Here is a 26,951-nt window from a genome sequence, read left to right on the forward strand (position 1 = left end):
TGGCCTGAATGGCTTATTTCTGTCCCTACATCTTATAGTCTTATCTCATGCCTCAATTACACCTCGGTATTTTGATTTGATTTGATTTGTTATTGTCACATGTATTAACATACAGTGAAAACTATTGTTTCTTGTGTGCTATACAGACAAAGCATACCGTTCATTGGGAAGGAAACGAGAGAGTACAGAATGTAGTGTTACAGTCATAGCTAGAGTGCAGAGAAAGATCAACTTAATGCAAGGTTAGTCCATTCAAAAGTCTGACAGCAGCAGGGAAGAAGCTGTTCTTGAGCCGGTTGGTACGTGACCTCAGACTTTTGTATCTTTTTCCCGATGGAAGAAGGTGGAAGAGAGAATGTCCGAAGTGCGTGGGGTCCTTAAGTATGCTGGCTGCTTTGCCATGGCAGCAGGAAGTGTAAACAGAGTCAATGGATGGGAGGCTGGTTTGCAGGATGGATTGGGCTACATTCACGACCTTTTGTAGTTCCTTGCAGTATTGGGCAGGGCAGGAGCTATACCAAGCTGTGATACAACCAGAAGGAATGCTTTCTATGGTGCATCTGTAAAAGTTGGTGAGAGTCGTAGCTGACATGCCAAATTTCCTTAGTCTTACGAGAAAGTAGAGGCATTGGTGGGCTTTCTTAACTATAGTGTCGGCATGGGGGGGACCAGGACAGGTTGTTGGTGATCTGGACATCTAAAAACTTGAAGCTCTCGACCCTTTCTACTTCGTCCCCATTGATGTAGACCAGGGCATGTTCTCCTTTATGCTTCCTGAAGTAGATGACAATCTCTTTCATTTTGTTGACATTGAGGGAGAGATTATTGTTGCCACACCAGTTCACCAGATTCTTTATCTCATTCCTGTACTCTGTCTCATCATTGTTTGAGAGCCGACCTACTACAGTGGTGTCATCAGCAAACTTGAAAATCAAATTGGAGGGGAATTTGGCCAGAGTCATATAAGTATAGTAGGGGGCTGAGAACACAGCCTTGTGGGGCACTGGTATTGAGGATGATCGTGGGGGAGGTGTTGTTGCCTATCGTTACTGATTGTGGTCTGTGAGTTAGGAAGTTCAGGATCCAGTCGCAGAGGGAGGTGCCTGTTCAAGGCTGAGATAGACAGACTTTTAATCAGTAAGGCAATCAAGGGGTATGGGGATAAGGCAGGAAAGTGGAGCTGAGGATTTTCATATCAGATCAGTCATGGTCTCTTTGAATGGCAGAGTAGACTCAATGGTCTGAATGGCTTCTTTCTGTCCCTACATCTTATAGTCTTATCTCATGCCTCAATTTTACCTTTGTATGTTCCTGATGAAGTCTCTCGATGTGTCCGGTACCTTCTCAGATGAACCTTCTCCATTTTGGTTGGTCACAAGCCAGAGTCTCTCATGAAGTAGTGAGGGATGTTTTGAAGCTATCCTGATAGCGTTTCCACTATCCACCTGGAAATCCCCCGGGTGATCAAATTCCAAGTAGAGCATGATCTCAAGAGTCTGGCATCAGGCAAACAAACTACATGCCTGAGCTCATTTTGAGTGATCAGGAAGACTGGCTTGGGAGAGGACATTGCTATTTGACCATCTTTCTTGTCATTGGGTTTAAAGGTTCTTGCAAAGGCACTGCTGGTGGTACTTCTCCCAGTGTTCTTTACCCTGCCTGCTGTAAATCATCTAAGTCTTCTCAGCATACAGGAGCATGGGGATCACTACTGCCTTCTCAGCATACAGGAGCATGGGGATCACTATTACCTTAGACTTAGGTTTGAGATCCTGGTCCTCAAACACTGTATTCCTCAGTTGACTGAAGGCTGAGCTAGCATATTGGAGACAATGATGAATTTTGTCATCTATGTCTTCTTTAGTTCGGAGGAGGCTCCCAAGATATGGAAAATGGAGCACATGGTCCAGGAACCTGCCATTAATCTGAATCGACTGAAAGGAAAGTATTTTGCTGTGGGAGCTGGTTGGAAGAGGACATTTGCTTTCTGGGTGTTTAGTCTTAGAAATCTTAGAAACCCTACAGCACGGAGAAAGGCCATTCGGCCCATCGAGTCTGCACCGACCACAATCCCACCCAGACCTTACCCCCACATCCCTACATATTTACCCACTAATCCCTCTAACCTACGCATCCCAGGACACTAAGGGCAATTCTAGCATGGCCAATCAACCTAGCCCGCACATCTTTGGACTGTGGGAGGAAACCGGAGCACCCGGAGGAAACCCATGCAGACACGAAGAGAATGTGCAAACTCCACACAGACAGTGACCCAAGCCGGGAATCGAACCCAGGTCCCTGGAGCTGTGAAGCAGCAGTGCTAACCACTGTGCTACCGTGCCGCCCATTTACTGGGTGAAATAATGGGTGATAATGGGTATAATGGGTGAAAGACCCATTTTCTCACATGCTTAGAAAAGAAGCTGACAAAGACCTCGAGCTCAACTTCTGAATGTTACCATTTCCATGTAATTCTCAATGATACTAGATATAAATGACTCTAACCCATAATTACTCTGCAGAGCGTTGGTGGAGAAGTGGGCAAGGTTAGAGCTGAACACTGGGCGGATAGGCGGGGCTACGTAAGCTGCGCCGTGCGTGCTGGGGAGACGATGACGCAATGCCGCCGCACATGCCGTGCTTCGCGGAGCGGGATCGTGGTCTCCCGGGGCGCCGAGTGATATTATGGGATGTTAGAGCTGGAGGAATGGCGCTGGGCGCGTGATTTTGAACAAACACGATCGGTGTCCCGGTGACGGGGGCTGTGTGTGTGTGGTAACCGGGAGCGGCAGCGCCGGCCCAGGCCGCAGGCACCAAGCAGCAAGGCAGGACCCTCCATGCCGCCCGCTCTGTGGTGTGGGCGGGCCGGGCAGCAGAGCCGGTGAGTTACCGGGAGCGCATTCAGCGAGACGGGTGTGTTTATGTCTGAGGGAGAGCGGAGTGAGGCTTCGTCACTGCCCCTGATGTGACTGGCGGCGGCGGCTGGGTGTCTTCCAACTGGGCTTGGATGGGAGTGAGAGCCTGTCGCCGGGACGGGAGCCGGGTCTCTGCTCTGTGTCACACGGTGACCAGCTTGAGGTGTCTCCAGTGGAAGTTGACCGCCGTCTTGGGTCAGTCCCTTCACTGACTCTCCTCCTCCGGTGTGACAGCTCTTTTGTATCGTCCTTTTGCCCCTTTGTTCCTCCTTTTTATGCCGCTTTAGTATGTTTGAAACTCCTTCCCCATCCTCCAGTGTCTCGTTTCTGTTACAGTAAAGTATAATTTTTATATTGTGTAACTTTAATACATTTCTGGGGCATGAGAGGTTCACGGTCACCCATCATAACCCAGCTTTAGAACATACAACGATGGGCACTTCAAAAAATGGCCTACATTCAGTTAAAATGTTGTTAATCTAAATAGTTGCAGCAACACATCATAGGCATTGCTTGAGACTAATTGTACTGGTTTCAAGCGGTGCCAATAAATGTGTGTTTTGGCAGCTGTAACATTTCGTGGAGTTTAATCTTGCTTCCCGACTGATCTCCCTAGTTACAGATTCCCCCCGCCCCTGGGATAATGATCCGAAAGGCTTTGTACTGTCAGTGTTATCAGGAGCGGGCAGTCCAAACCCCGGGCTCTGGTTTTCTTTTGGTGCTGTGTTCGTAAAGCAGGAACCATTTCCTTAAGTCGCCCAGCACTGGAGGAATAAGTATATTTTTGTGTTGGGAGTCGCTGAAACGCATCTGTTCGAGATTTTATTTCCAAGCAGGTATATTGTTGATTTGTAAGTTTTGTTTTTTTTACCCCCCCCCGGGTTGGGGGAATGCGCCAGAACATCAGGTTGAATGTTTGCGGGGTTTGTCTGACAACTGTGTGATTTCCTGTTAAGTTTTTTTTCCGCGGTTTTTTCGTATTATTTTGTGTGTCTCCCAGTCTCACTCAGGCCCTGCCTTTCTCTGGAAATGTGATGACGAGGTGAAAATGGCGGACCTTTCGAAATGCAATCCCTGCCTAATAATAAATACACCCCGAGCTTGGTCTGAAACAGCCGAGCCAGCTCTGCTCTCCCCGGCCGCACCTACACAAAATGACACATTCTTCCCTTTTTGCAACCAGATGTCACGCTTGTAAGACGCCAGGTTTTCTTGGCCAGGCACTAATCATTCGGGTGCAAAGGCCTGCCGTTCTGTTTTCCTTTTGAGATGGTCCGGAGAGACGTGGCTCTCTTAAAGACACAGTAACGTATGCCCAGATTCCACCTCTCAAAGGTTACGTTTCGAAGTTGTCTAGCCATCAAGTTCGCCTGTTCCAAGTGCGGTGTGAAATCATTCACTTAACGTGTGATAAATTTCAAGGGCCAAACCGTAGCACTTCGTGGCATTTCTGTTTAGGGTTTTCACGAATAAACCTAATTAGCAAATAGAGGTCACGCAGAAAATGTATGCTTCAAAAATCCTAATTCCTGGAACTCTTTATTCTGCTGTCAATTTAATATTGTTTAGAGCGCACCCCATATGTAGACATTGACCACCATTTCTCTTCCCCCCCCCCCCCGCCCAAAAAAAAGTGCAGCTAAATTCTAATAATCCTATTCAACTCTGTTAACGTGATTACTGCATCCCTGTTCCAGAATTGGATGCATTGATCCTATTTAACAACTGATGTTGTGGTGGACATGGATGTTTAGCTCCAATCTTTGGATGTTTTATCAGATTTCAGCATCTATAAGTTAATGGTGTCACCATGTTAATGTAACAAAACATCTCACTTGGGGACAAGATGACAGAAGGTGGGTCAAAGTGCTGCCGAAGAGGTAGATTTTAAATGTGAGGAGAAATCTAGCAAGGAGCAAACTACAAAGAAGCTCAGCTTCTCAAGATAGCTTAGGTACAAATGTCTTCTTGTGTACACCATTCTATACTATAGGTTGTCATCAGTGGTAGGAGGAGAACATGACAAAAGTTGAACTAAACGAGGGTACAGAAAGGAAAGAAAAATGGAGCAGTTTGGGAAACAGGGCCTTGGATGATTTTGAAAATGGGAATAAGAAAGAGCTTGTACTTGTGTACAGAAGCCTGTGGGAAATGCTTTCAACGAGAGATTTTTTTTGATGTGACCTCTAGTTACATAACATAAGAAATAGGAGCAGGAGTAGGCCATCTAGCCCCTCGAGCCTGCCCCGCCATTCAATAAGATCATGGCTGATCTGACGTGGATCAGTACCACTTACCCGCCTGATCCCCATAACCCTTAATTCCCTTACCGATCAGGAATCCATCCATCCGCGCTTTAAACATATTCAGCGAGGTAGCCTCCACCACCTCAGTGGGCAGAGAATTCCAGAGATTCACCACCCTCTGGGAGAAGAAGTTCCTCCTCAACTCTGTCTTAAACCGACCCCCCTTTATTTTGAGGCTGTGTCCTCTAGTTTTAACTTCCTTACTAAGTGGAAAGAATCTCTCCGCCTCCACCCTATCCAGCCCCCGCATTATCTTATAACTCTCCATAAGATCCCCCCTCATCCTTCTAAACTCCAACGAGTACAAACCCAATCTCCTCAGGCTCTCCTCATAATCCAAACCCCTCATCTCCGGTATCAACCTGGTGAACCTTCTCTGCACTCCCTCCAATGCCAATATATCCTTCCTCATATAAGGGGACCAATACTGCACACAGTATTCCAGCTGCGGCCTCACCAATGCCCTGTACAGGTGCATCAAGACATCCCTGCTTTTATATTCTATCCCCCTCGTGATATAGGCCAACATCCTATTTGCCTTCTTGATCACCTGTTGTACCTGCAGACTGGGCTTTTGCGTCTCATGCACAAGGACCCCCAGGTCCCTTTGCACGGTAGCATGTTTTAATTTGTTTCCATTGAGATAGTAATCCCATTTGTTATTATTTCCTCCAAAGTGTATAACCTCGCATTTATCAACGTTATACTCCATTTGCCATATCCTCGCCCACTCACTCAGCCTGTCCAAATCTCTCTGCAGATCTTCTCCGTCCTCCACACGATTCACTTTTCCACTTATCTTTGTGTCGTCTGCAAACTTCGTTACCCTACACTCCGTCCCCTCCTCCAGATCATCTATATAAATGGTAAATAGTTGCGGCCCGAGTACCGATCCCTGCGGCACGCCACTAGTTACCTTCCTCCAACCGGAAAAACACCCATTTATTCCGACTCTTTGCTTCCTGTCGGATAGCCAGTCCCCAATCCACTTTAACACACTACCCCCAACTCCGTGTGCCCTAATCTTCTTCAGCAGCCTTTTATGGGGCACCTTATCAAACGCCTTTTGGAAATCCAAAAACATCACATCCACCGGTTCTCCTCCATCAACCGCCCTAGTCACATCTTCATAAAAATCCAACATGTTCGTCAAGCACGACTTTCCCCTCATGAATCCATGCTGCGTACATGTGGCAGCCAATTTTCACATGGCAAGTCCCCACAAACAGCAGTGTGGTAGTAAATTATCGCTCAACCTATTTTAGTGTTGAATGAGAGATAACTGTTGACCAGGAAACTGGGAGAAGTTGGATAATTTGGTGAACAGATTGGGATTTGGTATGTTAGTCTATTGAAATTTTTGCAGGAGAACAGATATACAGTAATATGTTCGAATTGGAATAAAAACACCACAGAATAGGTTGCATGTGAGGTTTATGGTACATTTCATTTCTCAAAAGTTAATCAATACACCTTTAAAGTTAATACAAACTCCCGTTTAGTCAGACCAGCTGTGAAATGTCTCTGATATTGGGTGACTATCAAAACAGATGAGCTAATACCAGGACACGACAGAGAGAGCCCACGTATACAAGTTGAACAGAGATTCCAAAGTGGGAATCCCAGCTTATGTGCCATTGATTACAAAATGTACTTGTTATTGCAGGCAACGGGATGAAATTTTTAAAGTTTGGCTGCTACTTGTGCCATTTGTTTACGTTGGCTACATTATTACCATTAGTAACACTAATGACAATCTTGCAATGTAAAGAAGCTAATATTTGATGTAGGAAATTTAAAAAAAATCCCAATTTAGAACAAAGAACAATACAGCACAGGAACAGGCCCTTCGGCCCTCCAAGCCCGCGCCGCTCCCTGGTCCAAACTAGACCATTCTTTTGTATCCCTCCATTCCCACTCCGTTCGTGTGGCTATCTAGATAAGTCTTAAACGTTCCCAGTGTGTCCGCCTCCACCACCTTGCCCGGCAGCGCATTCCAGGCCCCCACCACCCTCTGTGTAAAATACGTCCTTCTGATATCCGTGTTAAACCTCTGCTGCCACCCCCCCCCCCCCCCCCCCCCGAACCTATGACCCCTCGTGAATGTCACCACCGACCTAGGAAAAAGCTTCCCAGTGTTCACCCTATCTATGCCTTTCGTAATTTTATACACCTCTATTAGATCACCCCATATCCTCCGTCTTTCCAGTGTGAACAACCCCAGTTTACCCAATCTCTCCTCATAACTAAGCCCTTCCATACCAGGCAACATCCTGGTAAACCTCCTCTGTACTCTCTCTAAAGCCTCCACATCCTTCCGGTAGTGTGGCGACCAGAACTGGGCGCAGTATTCCAAATGCGGCCGAACCAACGTTCTATACAACCGCAACATCAGACCCCAACTTTTATACTCTATGCCCTGTCCTATAAAGGCAAGCATGCCATATGCCTTATTCACTACCATCTCCACCTGTGACGTCACCTTCAAGGATCTGTGGACTTGCACACGCAGGTCCCTCTGCATATCTACACCCTTTATGGTTCTGCCATTTATCGTATAGCTCCCCCGTACGTTAGTTCTACCAAAATGCATGACTTTGCATTTATCTGGATTGAACTCCATCTGCCATTTCTTTGCCCAAATTTCCAGCCTATCTATATCCTTCTGTAGCCTCTGACAATGTTCCTCACTATCTGCAAGTCCAGCCATTTTCGTGTCGTCTGCAAACTTACTGATCACCCCAGTTACACCTTCTTCCAGATCGTTTATATAAATCACAAACAGCAGAGGTCCCAATACAGAGCCCTGCGGAACACCACTAGTCACAGGCATCCAGCCGGAAAAAGACCCATCCACTACCACCCTCTGTCTTCTGTGACCAAAGTAAGAAGTTTAACAACACCAGGTTAAAGTCCAACAGGTTTATTTGGTAGCAAAAGACCAAGCCAGTTCTCCACCCATCTGGCCACCTCCCCCTTTATCCCATGAGATCCAACCTTTTGAACCAACCTACCATGAGGGACTTTGTCAAACGCTTTACTAAAGTCCATATAGACGACATCCACGGCCCTTCCCTCATCAACCATTCTAGTCACTTCTTCAAAAAAACTCCACCAGGTTAGTGAGGCATGATCTCCCTCTCTCAAAACCATGCTGACTATCGTTAATGAGTTTATTCCTTTCTAAATGCGCATACATCCTATCTCTAAGAATCCTCTCCAACAACTTCCTGACCACGGACGTCAAGCTCACTGGCCTATAATTTCCCGGGGTATCCTTCCTACCCTCCTTAAATGACGAGACCACATTAGCTATCCTCCAATCCTCTGGGACCTCACCTGTGTCCAGTGACGAGACAAAGATTTGCGTCAGAGGCCCAGCGATTTCATCTCTCGTCTCCCTGAGGAGCCTTGGATAGATTCCATCAGGCCCTGGGGATTTGTCAGTCAAATTTGTCAGTCAATTTAGTTACAGGGTATTTTACTTTTTATCTTGGGGGTTAGTCAAAAGCATAGAATAAGCACAGGCTGTTTATTCCATCAAGCTTCCCATCACCACAGATTCTTTGTTCAACTCTTCTCCAATTATTTAATTCTCTTGTTTTAGCACAAGGAGAAAATTCAAGTATAATTTATAATATCCAATGAATGGTCAGACCCTGGAAAGAATCAGAGGGACCTTGGTGTGCATGTCCATTGATCTCTGAAGACAGCAGGACAGGTAGATAAGGTGGTTAAGAAGGCAGATGGGATACTTGCCTTTATTAACCAAGACATTAAATATAAGGGCTGGAAGGTTATGATGGAGCTGTATAAAACACTGGTTGGGCCACAGCTGGAATACTGTGTGCAGTTCTGGTCACCACACTAGGAAGGAAGTGATTGCACTAGAGAAGGTGCAGTGAAGATTCACCAGGATGTTGCCTGGGTTGGAGTGTTTCAGCTATCAAGAGAGACTGGGTAGGCTGGAGTTGTTTTCCTTGGAGCAGAGAAGGCTGAGGGGGGGGGACCTGATGAGGTGTTTAAAATTGAGACACACAGAATGGATAGGAAGGAACTTTCCTGAGCAACAGAGTCAATAACCAGGGGGTAGAGCTTTAAGTTGAGGGGCAGGAGGTTTATAGGAAATGTAAGGAAAACCTTTTCATCCAGATGGTGGTGGGAATCTGGAACTTTCTGTCTGAAAGTGTGGTAGAGGTGGGAACCCTCACATTTAAGAAGTATTTAGATGAGCACTTGAAATGCCATACACAAGGCTACGGGCCAAGTGCTGTAAAATGGGATTAGAATAGATAAGTGCTTGATGGCCAGCATGGACATAATGGGCTGAAGGGCCTCTTTCCATGCTGTTAAACTCTGACTCTAATTTATCTCTGACCAGTAACTGAAGTGAACCTCCAGAATATCTGTCTCCTCTCTCTGATATTCCAATGTGTGGTTGGTTGTTACAGATCATACTTTGCTTGGCCATGGCAAGTACTGTAATCTATTTAGCCCCGACTGTGACGGTGGCATTGCTGACCAGACCTACATTTATTGCCCATTTCCAGTTGCCCGTGAGAAAGTATTGGTAAGCCACTGCTTTTAACAGCTACGGTGCTTGTGGTGTAGATATTCCCACAGTGCAGTTGGCTAGAGCGTTCTAGAATTGGGCCAATTACCGCCCAATCAGTCTACTCTCAATCATCAGTAAAGTGATGGTGGTTGGGGGAGGGGGGGGTGGTGGTGTCATCAACAGTGCTATCAAGCAGCACCTGCTCAGTAATAACCTGCCTAGTTTGGGTTTCACCAGGGTCACTCAGTTCCTGACCTCATTACAGCCTTGGCTCAAATATGGACAAAAGAGGTGAGAGTGACAGCCCTTGACATCAAGGCCGCATTCGACCAAGTATGGCATCAAGGAGGCCTAGCGAAACTGGAATCAATCGGTATCAGGGGGCAAACTCTCTGCTGGTTTGAGTCATTCCTGGCACATAGGAAGATGGTTATGGTTGTGGACAATCACTCATCTCAGCTCCAGGACATCCCTACAGGAATCCCTCAGGGTAGTGTCCTAAACCCAACAATCTTCAGTTGTTTCATCAATGACCTTCCCTCTATCATAAGGTCAGAAGTGGGGATGTTCGCTGATGATTGTGCAATGTTCAGCATCATTCACGATTACTCAGATACTGAAGCAGTCCATGTTCAAATGCAGCAAGATCGGGACAATATCCAGGCTTGGGTTCACAAGTGGCAAATAACATTCACGCCATACAAATGCCAGGCAATGACCATCACCAATAAGAGACACTCTAACCACCGCCCCATGACATTCAATGGTGTTATCATCACTGAATCCCCCACTGTCAACATCCTGGGGGATACCATTAACCAGAAACTCAACTGGACTCACCGCATAAACACAGTGGCTACAAGAGCAGGTCAGAAGCTAGGATTACTTTGGCAAGTAACTCACCACCTGACTCCCCAGAGCCTATCCAACATCTACAAGACACAACTCGGTAGTGAAATGGAATATTCCCCACTTGTCTGGATGGGTGCAGCTCCAACAACACAAGAAGCTTGACACCATCCAGGACAAAGCAGCCTGCTTGATTGGCACCACATCTACAAACATTCAATCCCTCTACCAGTGACGCTCAGTAGCAGCAGTGTGTACTATCTACAAGATGCACTGCAGCAATTCACCAAAGGTCCTTAGACAGCACCTTCCATACCCACAACCACTTCCATCTAGAAAGACAAGGGCAGTAGTTAAATGGGAACGCCACCACCTGCAAGTTCCCCTCCAAGCCACTCACCATCCTGACTTGGAAATATATCACCGTTCCTTCACAGTCGCTGGGTTAAAATTCTGGAATTCCTTCCCTAACAGCATTGTTGGTCAATCCACAGCACATGGACTGCAGCGATTCAAGAAGGCAGCTCACCACCACCTTCTCAAGGGCAACTAAGGATGGGCAATAAACGCTGGCCAGCCAGCGATGTCCATGTCCCACAAATGAATTTTTAAAAATTAGCCAGAGTCACGTGTTATTTGAAAGGGAAAACAAGCAAAGAGTGGTTCCAGTGCTGCACTTGATAGTAAAGGTCAGTGGCTTGGGGGTGTCGTTGTAGAAGTTGATGTTGTTATGCACTTTATGCCTCCAGAGTAGCACACGGTGGATGATACAAATCTAAAAACAAAGTATACTGCTGTACATCTTGTAGATTGTAAAGATTGCAACTATTGCATTGTTAGTGGAGGAACTGAATATTGAAATGGTAGATGGGGTCACCATCAAGTGGGTTATTTTGTCCTGGATGCTGTCAAGCTTTGAGTGTCATTGGAACTGCACTCAGGCAAGTGGCAAGTAATTTTTCACATTCTTGAGTTGTCCTGCAAATGATGCAAAGGCTTTGGGTAAACAGGGGATTGGTTACTTGCTGCAGAATTCGGAGCCTCTGACATGCTCTTGTAGCCACAGTAGCTACGTTTTTAGTCAGTGGTGGCCCCGGAATGTTGTTGGTCAGGTATTTAGCAATGGTAATGCCAACAAATGTCAGGGGAAGAGATGGTTAGATTCTCACTTGTTGGAAGTGGTCATGTCTTGGCACTTGTGTCCGTTAACCTGATAGAACTGAGAATTAACTTTTCAGGTCATGAGCTTTCATCTGTTCTGTTGAAAGGTCATGGCCTGAATCACTAACTCTGTTTCTCTTTCCACAAATGCTGGCTGATTTGCTGCATACTTTAAGTACTTTTTATTTTTAGATTTGTATCATTCACCATATTTTGCTTTCTGATAGTTACCGTGTGCTACTCTAGAGGCATAAAGTGCATGATATTGCTGTACATGTGGTTCATTCTGTACTTGATGCAGAAATGTGTAATGCTAGCACTAAGTGACATAACGAGAAAAGTGAGTGCTTCCATTCTGCAGTAATTATTATTCTCATCCTGGTGTGTGCAAAATAACCCACCCAAGTTCTAAAAAGCAAAAGAAAACTTTGAAGGAGCTTCTCAGTTGTTCAAGTGGCAAAGTTCTTGCACTGAGAGAGACAGGCCAGAATGTCTTTGATTTGCACAACAATCTGTGTTGAATAGGGAAATTCAGCCAGGGCAGCTATTAGGATGCTAGCATGATCCCCACAGGGCTAGCAAAGAGAACACATCAGCAAGGATTCTTGCTTCTCATTGCTATCCATAGATCTATCCTGGGAAAGTACATGTGTGCTTTGGGTAAGGCAAAGATTGGATTTAGGTGCGTTTGCCTTCACAGTCAAATTGTTGCAGTAATTCACTCTGTGGTCAAGCACAAAGAGAAGCCAGTGGATTGATGGTGACATAACCATCCATTCAGCCATGTGCTGGTTAGAGAATCATAGAACCCCTACAGTACAGAAAGAGGCCATTCGACCCATCAAGTCTGCACCGACCACAATCCCACCCAGGCCCTACCCCCACATATTTACCCACTAATCCCTCTAACCTACGCATCTCAGGACACGAAGGGCAATTTTTAGCATGGCCAATCAACCTAACCCACACATCTTTGGACTGTGGGAGGAAACCGGAGCACCCGGAGGAAACCCATGCAGACACGAGGAGAATGTGCAAACTCCACACAGACAGTGACCCAAGCCGGGAATCGAACCCGGGTCCCTGGAGCTGTGAAGCAGCAGTGCTAACCACTGTGCTACCGTGCCGCCCTAAGAGGCTGGAAATTCTTCAGAGAGTCACTCGTCACGAGTCCCCAAAACCTGTCCACCATCCACAAGGCACTGGTCAGTAGTGTGATGGAATATTCTCCACTTAACTGGATGAGTGAAGCTCCAATAATACAAGAATCTCAACACCATTCAGGACAAAGCAGCCTGCTTCACTGGCACTCCATCCACCACTTTCAACAATCACTCCCTCCACCATCAACGTACAGTGACAGCAGTCTACACCATTTATAAGATACACTGCAGGAACTCAACAAGGCTCCTTCAACAGTATCTTGCATTTGCACAACTTCTGCCACCTAGAAGGGCAGCAGATGCGTGGGAACATACCACTTGCAAGTTCCCCTCCAAACCACTCACCATCTTGACTTGGTATTGTATTACTGTTCCTTCACTGTCACTGGATCAAAGTCCTGGAACTCTTCTAACAGCACAGTGGGTGTACCTACACCAAATGGACTGCAGTGTACTGACAAGGTAGCTCATCATCATCTCGAGCAATTAGGGATGGACAATAAAAATGCTGGCCGTTCCAATGACACCAAGAAAAAAAATGCCTGGCACTGGCGTCATTCCTTTTGGTTACTGCACACCCAGCTAAACTAGGCTATACAAAGCCATGATGTCCTGTCCAACCCAAATTATTTCACAGCATGTTTTAACAAACATCACAGAACTAGCTTCCACTTGCAAAACATGGGTAACGTCTGCTCATGTCTTTCTCCCACCATTACTACTAACCCCTTGTTTCATTGGCCTGTTCTGAGTTGTCATCCCTCAACACATTAACTTTAAATCCTCAATCTCTCATACAATATAAATTCTATCATGACCATATCCCCTTATCGTTGGACCTTTTTCAGCTTGTGTTTTCGGGTGTTCTGACTGACCACCTGTACATTTTCCACTCCCCCTTCCCTTCTTCTTCATTTGACATTGTCTTCAGTCACTTCAGGCCCTAATCACTTCCTCTTCACTCTGGATGTCCAGTCTCTTTATACCCACCAGAAAAGTCTCGGAGCCCTCTGCTTTTTTTGATAGGAGGCCCAGCCAGTCCCCCTCCTCCACCTAGCAGAACTTGCTCTCACTCTGAAGAACTCTTCCTTCAACTCCACTCACTTCCTCCAAATTAAATATGTTGCTATGAGTACCCAAATGGGTTCCAGTTATGCCTGTCTGCCTTGTGAGATATGTGGAATGTTGAGTATTCCAGTTCTGTTCATGCCCCCTGCCTCGTCTCTTTCCTGGTATGTTAATGGATGAATCAGTATTGCCTCCTTCTCTCACCATGAACTGGAAAGCCTCATTGACTTTGTTTCCAGTTTTCATCCTTCCCTCCCCTTCATTTGGTCCACCTTTGACTTCTTCTCTGCTTCTATTTCTAGAGCTAAGCTATCAACTAATATTCACTGCGAGCCCATGGACTTCCACAGCTACAGTGATTACTTCCTGTGAGGATTTGATTCAGTTTTTCCGTCTCCATCACGTCTGTTCTGATGATGCAGCCTTCCACCCCAGCCTGATTTACATAATCCTCCATTATGTCTGACCCATTTCACGTGCTCCTCTTGCTCATTTCCCCCTCACCCAGAATCATGTCAGGATTCCCTTTGTCCAACCCACCAATCTCGGTATTTAACAGATTATCTTCCACCATTTCTGCCAACTCCAGGATAATGCCACCACCAAACAGATCTTTGCCTCCCTTAACAGCATTCCAGAGGAACCGTTTTCTCCATGACGCCCTAATCCATTAGTCACTGCTAACTTCCTCTGTTCCCTACTGCACCTTTCTGTACAAACAGATATCATTTAACCTCCTCCCTTCTCACCCTCCATAGCCTAGAACACCCCTTCAGGTGAAAGTGATTTATTTCTTTCAGTTTAGTGTACTATATTTGCTATTCATGATGTTGTCTCCTCTATATTGGGAAGACCAAAGATAGTCTGGATGTCTGCTTTGCACAACAACTATTCAGTCTGTAAGCACAACCTCAGGCTTTCGGTTGCTTATCATTTTAATTTTCCACTTTGAATCATAGAATCACAGTGCAGAAGGAGGCCATTCGGCCCATCGAGCCTGCACCAACAACGATCCCACCTGGTCCCTATCCGCGCAACCACACACATTTACCCTGCCAATCCCCCGGCACCAATGGACAATTTAGCATGGCCAATCCACCTATCCCCCACATCATTGGACTGTGGGAGGAAACCGGAGCACCCGGGTGAAACCCACGCAGACACTGAGAGAATGTGCAAATTCCACAAAGACAATAACCCGAGGCCGGAATTGAACCCAGGTCTCTGGCGCTGAGCCAGCAGAGCTAACCACTGTGCCGCCCATGCTGCTGACCTTTCTGTCCGTGATCTACTACAGTGTTCCGGTGAAACTCGATGCGAGCTTGAGGAATAGACTTGGCACCCTACAGCCTTCTGGCCTCAAAATCAAGTTCAACAACTTTAGATCATAACCTTTGCCTTCATTACCTTAATTATTTTTTTCCCCCCTTTTTTGTTTTGCTATGTCGGTTTTATCTTGTTTCTTTACTTGAGTGTTTCCAGCATTTTGTTTTTATTTCAGATTTCCAGCAATGCAGTGTTTTGCATTCTGTCCAAATTATTCAATGTTAAAACAAGGGAGATGAGCAAAATTCTAGGAAACCAGATAATTATGTAATTTGACTGAAGAAACTGATAAATTAACCTTTTTTTTAAGCTTGTTAGACCTACAAAATGCAAAGAGCACCTAGAAAATAGGTCTAATAGCATGCATTATATGCATTAATGTTCATTGTCAAGTGTCAAAATGTAGAGTTGTTGTTTGAATTGCATTCTGTATGCAAACCATTTCTTGTACTTGTGTGTGTGTGTGTCACAAGGAGTTGAAGAAACTGGGAAATTAAAACTCCAAAGAATCTTGCACAATGACGATTAGGGAAGAAGTCAGTGTATTCGTTGCAAACCTGACCTCATGTTGTGGTTATTTGACTATTTAAACAACCTGACTAATTCAATGTATTAATTTCAGAGAAAGTATGTATAAATTAAGATATGGTTGGCATGATATTAATTGTTACCATATAACTAATAGAAATCATATTATTCCAGAATAACCTTTTATAATTTGAATGTCAGCGATATCCTGAGAATCAATAATCCAAAATCAACTATCAGTAATCTATTTTAGTAAGCCAACTTGTAAAGGAACTTAATGGTAAAAACAAAGTGTTACTCTAGAATGGTGATGCAGCAATTTGTGATATCAGCTTGCGTCACATTAATGTGCTCCTGGGGATTTTGCTGTCTGACATGGTACTTATTTCCGTTGTGATGTTGTCGGAAATTGCTGTTCAGAGACTAGGCCACTTCCTATAGTGTGAAAGGGTAACATCATTCCTCTTGCTGCTTCCATGGTTGGTTTAGAGAACACTTGGCAGAAATCAAGGAAACCACTTATGCTTCCTCTTGGTTGTAGTTGCTGCATGGCCTGTTGAGGTGAAGGAATGTGCAGCCAACCATGGGCCAATGCAGTTTTTGATGCAAATGTACAGAAACAGCAGCTGTTGCGCTAACAGTGGCTGCCTGTTAGTCTGCTCAGCTGGAAGTATCTCGTATAAAATGCTTTAGCATTGCTACCATTTTGACGTTCACTTAAATTACTTCTAGAATCTTGGGTTGTCATAAGTCCTGTCAGTTGTGAGGGAAACATCACTATTTGGAGGTTCGATGAATTGCTTCCTAAGGAGTTGTACCATGTGCATTTATGCCCATGTTTCATGATGTATTCTTCACCATTGTTGATATTAGAATACTGTGGGGGTGGGGTTCTCCAAAGGAAATTGAATGGCAGTTTGTGGAAGTCAAGTTGCTGCTTCCACAATCCACCACTTCATGTGGAAAAAGATTGGGTTACCTGCTCATCTTTTTTGTTGGGTTAGTATGTGCTGGTCCCTAAAAAGAGCAACACTTATTTTTGTAATATTGGCAAACTAGATTTCATGAAAAAAATCTCTAGTATGCACTTAACCTATATACAGTGAAAAGCTTCCTTAAAACAACTCCTGCCCCTAGTGTGGTCAAAAATTAGCCTCGAAGCACCATTCAAAAAAGAGCAGGGGAGTTCTTCCTATGTTCTTGTCAGCATTTATCACTCAACCAACATGATGAAAGCAGTCTAACTGACTTTTTTCGTTGTTTGTCGACTTTGACGCATGCAAATTAATGGCCAGATCTCGTGACATTATACATAATGAATTTTGACTAATCATCAAAAGTAATTCATTGGTTAGGACAGAGCTGAACATTGACCAAATGCACCATCAGTGATGAAGGAATAGGTTCTGAAAAATAGTGAAAAGAAAAGGGGGAACATTTCTGGAGGTATCACTTCAGGCTTCTAGAATCTTGTACTCAAATGTGGCATTTGGCCCATATTATGACCGTTTCTCAAATCGCCTAGTCTAATCTGACTCTTCATTCCCCCCAAATCCTTCATTTATAATCTGTTTTCTGACAAAGCAATCCACCATGTTTGCAGCATTCTGGAGAATAAAGATAAGCCGAAGCTCCTTTTATTTGCTGTTAACTAAATCTTTAAACCTCTCTGCCAGTCTCTTCACCTTTGTCACTAACAAAGTTATTTTGTCATTTAGGCACCATGCCTTCAAATGCCTTTGCTGTTATTTTCCTATCTTTTCCCGCTAGTCAAATATTATCCCACATCAGCCTAGCCAGAACTTCTGTCTCACTAGCTCCTTGTCTAACTCTTCCCTCTCCAAGCTTATCTCATCCAAGAAATCAACATCCTACTCACTAAACCCTTAACTATTCAACTTCAGCTCTCAACTTCCAAGCTACCTAAGATTATAATTTCAAGCACTGCCCGATTCCCTTTGAAAATTGCTGTCATCAACCCTATCTTTTCTCTCAAAGTAAGATGCCAACCTTCCTTTCCTCTCTAGCAACCTTTTGGGGCAGGGGGACTTTAGAGATAGGGAGGAACAAGACCATGAAGGAATTTTAAATGTGAAACTGGAAACCAGTTTTAAGACAGCAAAGACTGGGGTTCTAAGCAACTCGGACTTGGTGTGGAGCAGGAACTAGCCAGGAATTTTGAATGAGCTAAAGTTTTAGTGGCCATCCAGGTTATCAGTGGACAACTGCATACATATGCAAACTAACTCGGTTTCTGTGGATGATGTCAAAGGATGACATTTAGATAAAATAGTGTGCTGGAGGGAAGGTTGTGGTTATAGTCAATGGATGAATATTTGGATGACTCCCAAGATGACTGTGTAGTGATTGTAACAGAGGTATAGCTACAAATGTTCTGGCAATGATTGAATAGTTGATAATAGGACCAAATGAAAGCTGTCCCACTGAGCTGGATAGTAGAGAGGCATTGGTAGAGAACGGCATGATCAGTTGTGTCAAAAGCTGCAAGAAAGGTGAGGGAGAAGTAATGCTCCATGTTCAGTGTCAAATGTTGTTTGGCTTTGTACTGTGTGGGGGAGAGGTCTGGAGAAACTCAACTGCACCTAAAAGGTGACTCCAGTTTCACGGACATTGCAGGAGCCTCCATGGCAGTGAATTGTAAAAGGTTTATTCTCCTTTGGTCCCCTCCCTTTCATCACCCAATCCTCATAAAAATACATCCTTGACTCTTTTAATCTGGTCGGTCTAAATGGGTTGCTGGGCTGTTCTGCATCGGGTATCGCAGCTAAGCTAGAATGTGCCCTGATCTGCTTTCTCTTTTTGTTTCAATCCGTCTCATTGAATGTTGAAGAATTCCTAAGAAATTCAGGATTTATTCCTGGCTTATCCAGAGGCCAGTTTTAGCACCGTAGTGAAATGAGCTAACTCCTCTCAGATCAAGGGTCAAATCCCAAAACCACTGCGCGCGCGCACACCATTTAGCCCATTGAGCCTGCACCGATCACAATTCCACCCAGATCCTATCCCTGTAACCCCACATATTTACCCTGCTAATCCCCCTGGTACTAGGGTCAATTTAGCATGGCCAATCCATCTAAGCTGCACATCTTTGAGCTGTGGGAGGAAACCAGAGCACCCGGAGGAAACGCACGCAGACATGGGGAGAATGTGCAAACTCCACACAGACAGTGACTCGAGGCCAGAATTGAACCCAGGTCCCTGGTGCTGTGAGGCAGCAGTGCTAACCACTGTGCCGTGAGTGGGTGGGTGTGGGTATTGAAGGAGTTAGAATAGGGATATTGAAGGGCGGGGTGCATGTATTAGGGGGGTGGGTGGGGGTATTGAAGGGGGCTAGATGGGGGAAGGGGGTCGGGTGGGGGTATTAAAGGGGGGCTGGGAGTATTCTGAACACGCTAATACACTCCAATATGATAATGCTCATCTTTATTTTTGCTCAAGTTTTCTTTACATGTTTATCTTAAAAAGGGGATATGTAATGTTGTGCCAAACTTAATCTTTCCAAATTTTACTCAGCAGCACCTGACTGAGAGAAATCTTGAAATGTGCCCCCTCGGGTGAAAAGGTTGGAGAACGCTGAATTAGACCATTAACAAACTTGAAACCCTCTAAGACCCAGAGCTGAGTTTCTGATCCCTTATCCTTGCCATTTGCACTATTGCCTACTTGCATCTTCACAATTTTGACTGCCTTCACCCCAACCTCTCCCTCACTTGCTGCTGAAACCCTGACCCGTGCTTTTGTTTCTTTTAGACTGGACTATTCTAAACATTTCCTTGCCAGTCTCCATAAAGTGGAAAGAGTGATAATCAAAGGTTGATAATTCAAATGAGAACCAGGCTGAATGTAGGAAGTTCAGAGGGAAAGTGGAAAAAGGAAATAGGAGAAGCAAAGAGGGAGTAGAAGAGGAGACTGGCAGCCAACATAAAAGGGAATCCAAAAGTCATCTTTAAATTCTCCTTTAACAAAAGGGCAGTAAGAGGAGGAGTGGGGTTGATGAGGGACCAAATGGGTTCTGCATGTGGTACTAAATGAGTACTTTGTATCAGTTTTAGCAAGGAAGATGATGTTGCTGAAATAGTCATAATGACATATAGGCAGGAAGAGTGACAAGGTCCTGCAAGGGGAGTTCAAGGAGTTAGGTAGTAAGTTTTTTTTTAAAAAAGAGGACCTCTAGGGTTGTAATCTCAGGACTACTTCCTGTGCCATATGCCAGTGAGCCTAGGAATAGGGAGATAGTACTACTAAACACATGGCTAAAAAGAGCAGGTGTAGGAGGGAGGGGTTCAGACATCTTGATCATTGGGATCTCTTCTGGGACAGGTGGGACCTGTACAAGAAGGATGGGTTACACCTATACTGGAGGGGCACCAATACCCTGGCAGGTAGATTTGCTAGAGTCACTCGGGAGAGTTTAGTATGGCAGGGGGCTGGGAGCCAGAGCAGTAGGAGAAATAACTGAGGGAGAGCTACAGACTAAGGTCAGTAAGATTAAGAGGAAGAGCAGGCAGGGAGTAGTTGATGAACACAGTGGGACTGGTGGTCTGAAGTGCATTTGTTTCAATGTTAGGAGTATAATAGATAAGACAGATGAATTTCGAACTTGGATTAGTACTTGGGACTATGATGTTGTTGCTATTACAGAGACTCGGTTGAAAGAGGGACAGGATTGGCAGCTAAACATTCCAGGATTTGGATGCTTCAGGCAGGTTAGAGGAGGGTGTAAAAGGGGTGAGGGAGTTGCATTACTGATTAAGGAGAATATCATAGCTGTGCAGAGGGAGGACATCTCGGATGGTTCAGGCAACGAGGCAATATGGGTGGAGCTCAGAATAGGAAGAGTGCAGTCACAATGTTGGGGGTTTATTACAGGCTTTCAAACAGCCAGCGGAAAATAAGGGAGCAGATATGCAAACAGATTTTGGAAAGATGCAAAAACAACAGGGTTGTTGTGGTGGGTGATTTTTTAACTTTTCCTATATTGATTGGGACTCGCTTACTGCTAAGGGCTTGAATGGGGCAGAATGTGTATGGAGCGTCCAGGAGGATTTCTTGAAACAGTATGTACATAGCCCAACTTGGGAAGAAGCTATATTAGACCTGGTATTGGAAGTCCCCCCTCACCCATCTACATTTTAGCAGGGGGAGCAGGGACTGCTGTATCTTGTAAAGTTCAGTCCCTAATGTTAATATTAGTGGAAGTAGAATACTCATTGTGTTGGCAGCCACCAAAAGCGAATCCTGTGAGAACTTTTCTTTTTGCCAAGTCTGCTCTTTAAATTTGATGTATGGTTATTTCAATTGCTGCAAAAGTAACTTTTACTTTATTTTTCCCCTTCTTTGTTTCAGTTATCCAGTTCTTGCGAAGTATCTGCATTATTAACATGGAGGTGGTGCCGGCTGAGGTGAACAGCCTGCTACCTGAGGAGATAATGGACACGACCATCATCGAAGATGACAGTATTGAGGCTGTCACAATAACATCAGAGCATGGGGATCCAGTTCCCATGGAAACTGAGTTCGAGGAAATTATAGATCCAAATGAAGGCAAGAGCTCCGAGATTCTGTCTAACATTGCAGACCATGTCACTGTGTGGACAAATAATGCTACTCCAGTTTTAGGCAACCCAAATATAAAAATGGAACTTAATCCCGATGACAGTACACCAACGGCTACTGGTAAAACCAGCCTCCCAAGTACAACTGCTGGAACACCAATGTCTTTATCAGCAAGTCACATTATCCTTAACCCAATATCAGAACCCTCTGATTACAACATCTGCAGCCAAACTATTAAGTCAGAGCCAGTTGGACAGCAGCTGGTTGTGACCACTCTCGGAAAGTCTCGACAGTCCATTATACTTTCATTACCGCCAAGTCAAGCAGCCCACCTTCAAGTTTCATCTCAGTTACAAGCTATGGATCCACAGGTGCAGAAACAAATTAAGGTGGTTACACTTGGTGGAATAGTTGAGGGAAAAGCAGTAACTGGTGTATCAAATGTGTTGGCTTCTGGAAACCCATCTCTTAATACATCAGCTCAGTCTACACACAACCAGGTAAGTGAGCTGTTTCTAAAAAGATTCAATCACTATACTGAAACTTTATAGATTGAGTAGTTGGTGAAGTTGTTGAATGACTGACAGACCTGTAGGTGTCAGCATAGGAAAACCCTTGTGTGACATTGTCAATAGTGAACTGTATACTGTGTGAGGATGTTTTGCAGCATGGCTGAATAAAAGCAATGAGCTGTGCCCATCTAGTGGGTCATCGGCCATGACTTAGCAGCATCAGAATATTGCCCTTTCTCCCTGCTTTTCTCTGTCTTGCTAATTTATCTCCCGATCTCGCTATTTCCCTTTTTCTTGCTCCACAGCCTCCCTGACTCTTGGATTAGCTCTTAGTAGGCCCACTACACTACAGGTCGCACCATTAGTTTAAAAATTAAAGTGACTTGTTAGAATGACCAATCATTTACCTTCACTGCTGTTAGACCCAGAATAAAAGAGACTTTAATCAGGCTTCTTTCAATAAACCTAGAATGATTGATTATAAAACACAACTTTTTAATTTGCAAGAAATGGTGCACACACAAGTGGACTCGAAGTATAACTACCTACCTCTTTTTTAAAATACTCTACTCGTGCATGCATGTACAAACAAAGGAGTCTCTGCAGCGATGGGTGTTGGAGGATAGGCTTCTAAAATAAAAAATATAAGTTTGCAGGGTTTTGATGCTGTCAATGTGGAGCTCCCTCGTGTGAAGATGGGCTGCTGGCCTCGGTGGATGTCTGGAAGTTCTCACTCAGAATGGAAGAGAATATAGAGCTGGATCAATTCTGAACTTTCATGTCTGAACTTTCAAATGCAGAATAAAATACTCAGATGAAGATACTCTGACCATGGGTTGATAACCACACGTGGAATTTCAGACAGGGCAGGAAGAGATTGAGTTAGGGAAGCTTTCCTTCTCAGCTAATCCCCCAAGATGCACTGATTTCAAAAACAACAGATCCAAAGCCTAAAACGTGTCTCTGTCATGTGATTTCCAATAAATCACCAGCCTTTGCTAGGTCATTATCACATTGCTGTTGGTGGGAGCTTGCTGTGCACAAATTGGCTGCTGCATTTTGTGTACTGCAGCAATGACTACACACCAAAGATGACTTAATTGGCTGCAAAACTCTTTGGGTGTCCTGACTTTGTGAAAAGCATTATCAAAATCCTCCTTTCCTAACAGCATTGGGGTGTGCCTGCCCCATATGGAGTTCAGCGGTTCAAGCATGCTGCTCATCAGCATCTTCTCGAGGGCAATTAGCAATAGGCAATAAATACTGGCTTGGCCAGCAACGCTCACATCCCGTGAATTTTTTTTTAAATGCCAGTATTTATTTTAATTTCATTGCTGCTTTCAGTTGTTCATGATTCCAATGTCTTTGCCTCCACTATAAACAGAAACTAATTCCATGTGACCATTAATTGTCTGAAGTAAAAAGCCCTCCTACATCGGTCTTAACATTAGTTTTTATCAGTTTCAATTTGTTTCCCTTTGTTCATGTGTCACTATTTAATTTAAATTCATGATTAACAACTTGCATGCTATTTTTATATAACTCTAAGATCCTGTTTTCGATGTCTATTTTTAGACTTAATCCAGGGTTCTCTACCATTTAATAGTGATCGTATTCCTGATGAGGGATCAGCCTCATGGCTCTTTGCAATACCTTTGACATCTGAATATCTCTTGTTGCTCAGCAACCAGAACTGGACATATATTTGGTGTTGTCTGAATAGAACATTGCACGGTTTGATGTGATTTCCTCTGCATCCTACATTCTTGACAAAATAGTTCAGCCAATCACCAATTAGCTTTATTAATTGCTGCTTTGCATTCACAATACATATGGAACATAAAGTCTTCTAAAAATATTCTTAGGCTTCTTTAAACTTCATCTTAGACTATTTTGGAAGCCAATGTTATGGGATTTGCTGTAGGTGACTGGGTTGTCACTTCCTCAAAGAAATCAAGGTGGGTTGTTCCGGCAGGATGTTCTTTATTAAAATCTGCATTAACTGCTGTTAATTAATGTACTAATGTTCCTCAAATTTACTCCTGTCAGTTCCTTTTAATTTGCTCAAAAATTGAAGTAAGACTCATGACCCTGTGGTTGCCTGTGTCTGTTCTGTCACCTGTTTTGAAGAGAGTCTGTTTCCGATCTTTTAGTATTCCTTGCAGGCCTAAAATTGCTAGTGTCTCGCAAATCTGAGTCTCTATTGTCTATGTACTAGCTAAGCCTGAAAATTTAGTTGGCTATCAGAACTTTAATCATATGAAGTAATTCCATCTCATTTATATTGAAATTACATTGTCATAGTAAACTTCAAATGTAGTTTATTGACAATTTGGAACAAGTGATTTAATGATTATGCATAGTGGTAAACTAATTCTGAATGATCAAGAGAAATGTGAATATAGTGTCAGTAATATCACAGATATTTTGAGCTGATCAGTATATAGGATGTTAGTTTTGTGTTCACCCTGTAAATATTGATATATGCTGGAGGATTTCCTCTTCTAACCTCTGATAGACAACCCTTGCAGAGTACGTTGACTTGTATTTAGAAAGTGTGCGCAAAGCTTTCTGCAGGTATAAAAAAAATAAAATGCAGCATTTTCGGAACAACTTGCATTTGTATTGCAAAATTAACGTGCAGGAGTATTCCAAGGTGCGTCATGGATGTAAACTCACAGAAGGAGATGTTAGAGTGGCAGCAAAAAAATAGATCAAACGGGTGGCTTTTAAGAAAGAGAAAGGCGTTTGAAAGATAAATAAGCTTGGGAGGAATTCCGGAGTGTACAGCTATGACAGTTCAAGATATGTTGTCAATTGTGGAGAAAGGGAGATGATCTTTCTAGCCTTGCAATTTCTGTTTCATTGCTTCAAATAGTTGCAATTTGAGATGAATCTGCTTTATCAGTGGACATCTTCACTTCTGGCCTAATGATTTTGATTTGATATTGTCATGTGTATTAGTATACAGTGAAAAGTATTGTTTCTTGCGCGCTATACAGACAAATTATACCATTCATAGAGAAGGAAAGGAGAGAGTGCAGATGTAGTGTTACAATCATAGCTAGGGAGTAGGGAACGATCAAATTAATGCAAGGTAGATCCATTCATAAGTCTGATGGCAGCAGGGAAGAAGGTGTTCTTGAGTCAGTTGGTACGTGACCTCAGACTCCCGAAGGAAGAAGGTGGAAGAGAGTATGTCTGGGGTGCATGGGGTCCTTGACTATGCTGGTTGCTTTTCCGAGGCAGCGAAAAGCGTAGATGGTCAATGAATGGGAGGGTGGTTTGCTTGATGGACTGGGCTTCATTCACGACCCTTTGTAGTTTCTTGCAGTCTTGGTCAGAGCAGGAGTCATACCAAGCTGTGATACAGCCAGAAAGAATACTTTCTATGGTGCGTCTGTAAAAGTTGCAATGCCAAATTTCCTTGGTCTTCAAAGAAAGTAAGGCATTGGAGGGCTTTCTTAACGATAGTGTCGGCATGGGGGGACCAGGCCAGGTTGTTGGCGATCTGGACACCTAAAAACTTGAAGCTCTTGATAATTTCTACTTCGTCTCCATTGATGTAAACTGGGGCATGTTCTCCACTGTGCTTCCTGAAGTCAATGACTATCTCCTTCGTTTTGTTGACATTGAGGGATAGATTATTGTTGTCGCACCAGTTCACCAGATTCTCTAATTCTTTCCTGTACTCTCTCATCATTGTTTGAGATCCGACCCACTACAATGGTGTCATCAGCAAACTTGAAAATTGAGTTGAAGGGGAATTTTGCCCCAGTCATAGGTGTATAAGGAGTATAGTAGTGGGCTGAGGACACAGCTTTGTGGGGCACCAGTGTTGACGATCATGGAGGTGGTGTTGTTGCCTATCCTTACTGATTGCGGTCTGTACTGCTGGAGCAAAGATCACTGATGAAGTAGCTGGAGATGATTGGGCCACGACACTACCCTGAGGAACCACACACAATTCTCATTGACTTCAGTTTTTTAGTTGGGGCTCTTTAATACTACACTCGGTCAAATGTTGTCTTGATGTGAAGGGCAGTCACCCTTGCCTCTTTTCAGTAATTCAACTTTTTTGTCCATGTTTGGCCCAAGGCTGGAATGAGGTCTGGAGATGAGTGGTTCTAGTGGGGCCCACACCAAGCATTTTCGTCATGTTGGATTTACTATTCAATGTAATGTCTTTTGAGGTGGCTGGAGGACTTGAACTTGAATGACTAAACAGTGAAACATAATTTTACCACTGAAAGCAAATAAGCAGATTAGGAAGAAGTATAACATTTGGCAATGCTTATATGGCATAACAACATGTTAGTTACAAATAAGGGCTAGTGCAGGACAATAAGGATTGAATTGAGACTTATAGGCTGAGATTGATTCATATTGGACAGAGGAGGTTAATGTTAGGCACAGTGCAATGGGATAATAGCTTCTGTAACACACACTCTCATTCTGGTAGACTATGAATACCGAAGGTTCTAGTATATTCAAAAGAATTACATAATTTCATATACTGATGAAATGGGTAATGCAAGTAAATGAAAAGTTTGTTTGGATTTGAGGCCAGCATACATCAGTTGGACTGAATGTTCTGCAATTATGGATCATGGCACAGTGGTTAGCACTGCTGCCTCACAGTGCCAGGGACCCGGGTTCGATTCCCTGCTTGGGTCACTGTCTGTGCAGAGTCTGCAAGTTCTCCCTGTGTCTGCGTGTGTTTCCTCCCACGGTCCGAAAGGCATGCTGGTTAGGTGCATTGACCATGCTAAATTCTCCCTCGGTGTACCCAAACAGGCGTCGGTGTGGTGACATGGGGATTTTCACAGTAACTTCATTGCAGTGTTAATGCTACTTGTGACATGAATAAATTTTTAAAAATCACAGTTTTCCTTTTTTTTTGAGGCTAAATTAATATGCAGCTTGAATCTTCTTGCATGAATCTTCTTACATGAAGCACATATTGGATTCCTCCCTTTCTCCTCCATCCC

The 26,951-nt window shown here is 44.0% G+C and overlaps 1 protein-coding gene across 1 annotated transcript in view; it reads left to right on the forward strand.

Annotated features, from left to right (window-relative positions):
- Positions 1–2,639: 2,639 nt before the first annotated feature.
- lin54 (lin-54 DREAM MuvB core complex component) overlaps positions 2,640–26,951 on the forward strand; it is a 58,650-nt gene continuing 34,338 nt past the window's right edge. Inside the window, exons 1-2 of the mRNA XM_078214331.1 lie at positions 2,640–2,881; positions 21,239–21,948. Coding sequence (XP_078070457.1) covers positions 21,274–21,948 — 675 coding nt within the window. The 5' untranslated portion in view covers positions 2,640–2,881; positions 21,239–21,273. The remainder of the gene's footprint in view (positions 2,882–21,238; positions 21,949–26,951) is intronic.

Source organism: Mustelus asterias, chromosome 1 (assembly GCF_964213995.1).
Source record: "Mustelus asterias chromosome 1, sMusAst1.hap1.1, whole genome shotgun sequence".
Classification (NCBI taxonomy): Eukaryota; Metazoa; Chordata; class Chondrichthyes; order Carcharhiniformes; family Triakidae; genus Mustelus; species Mustelus asterias.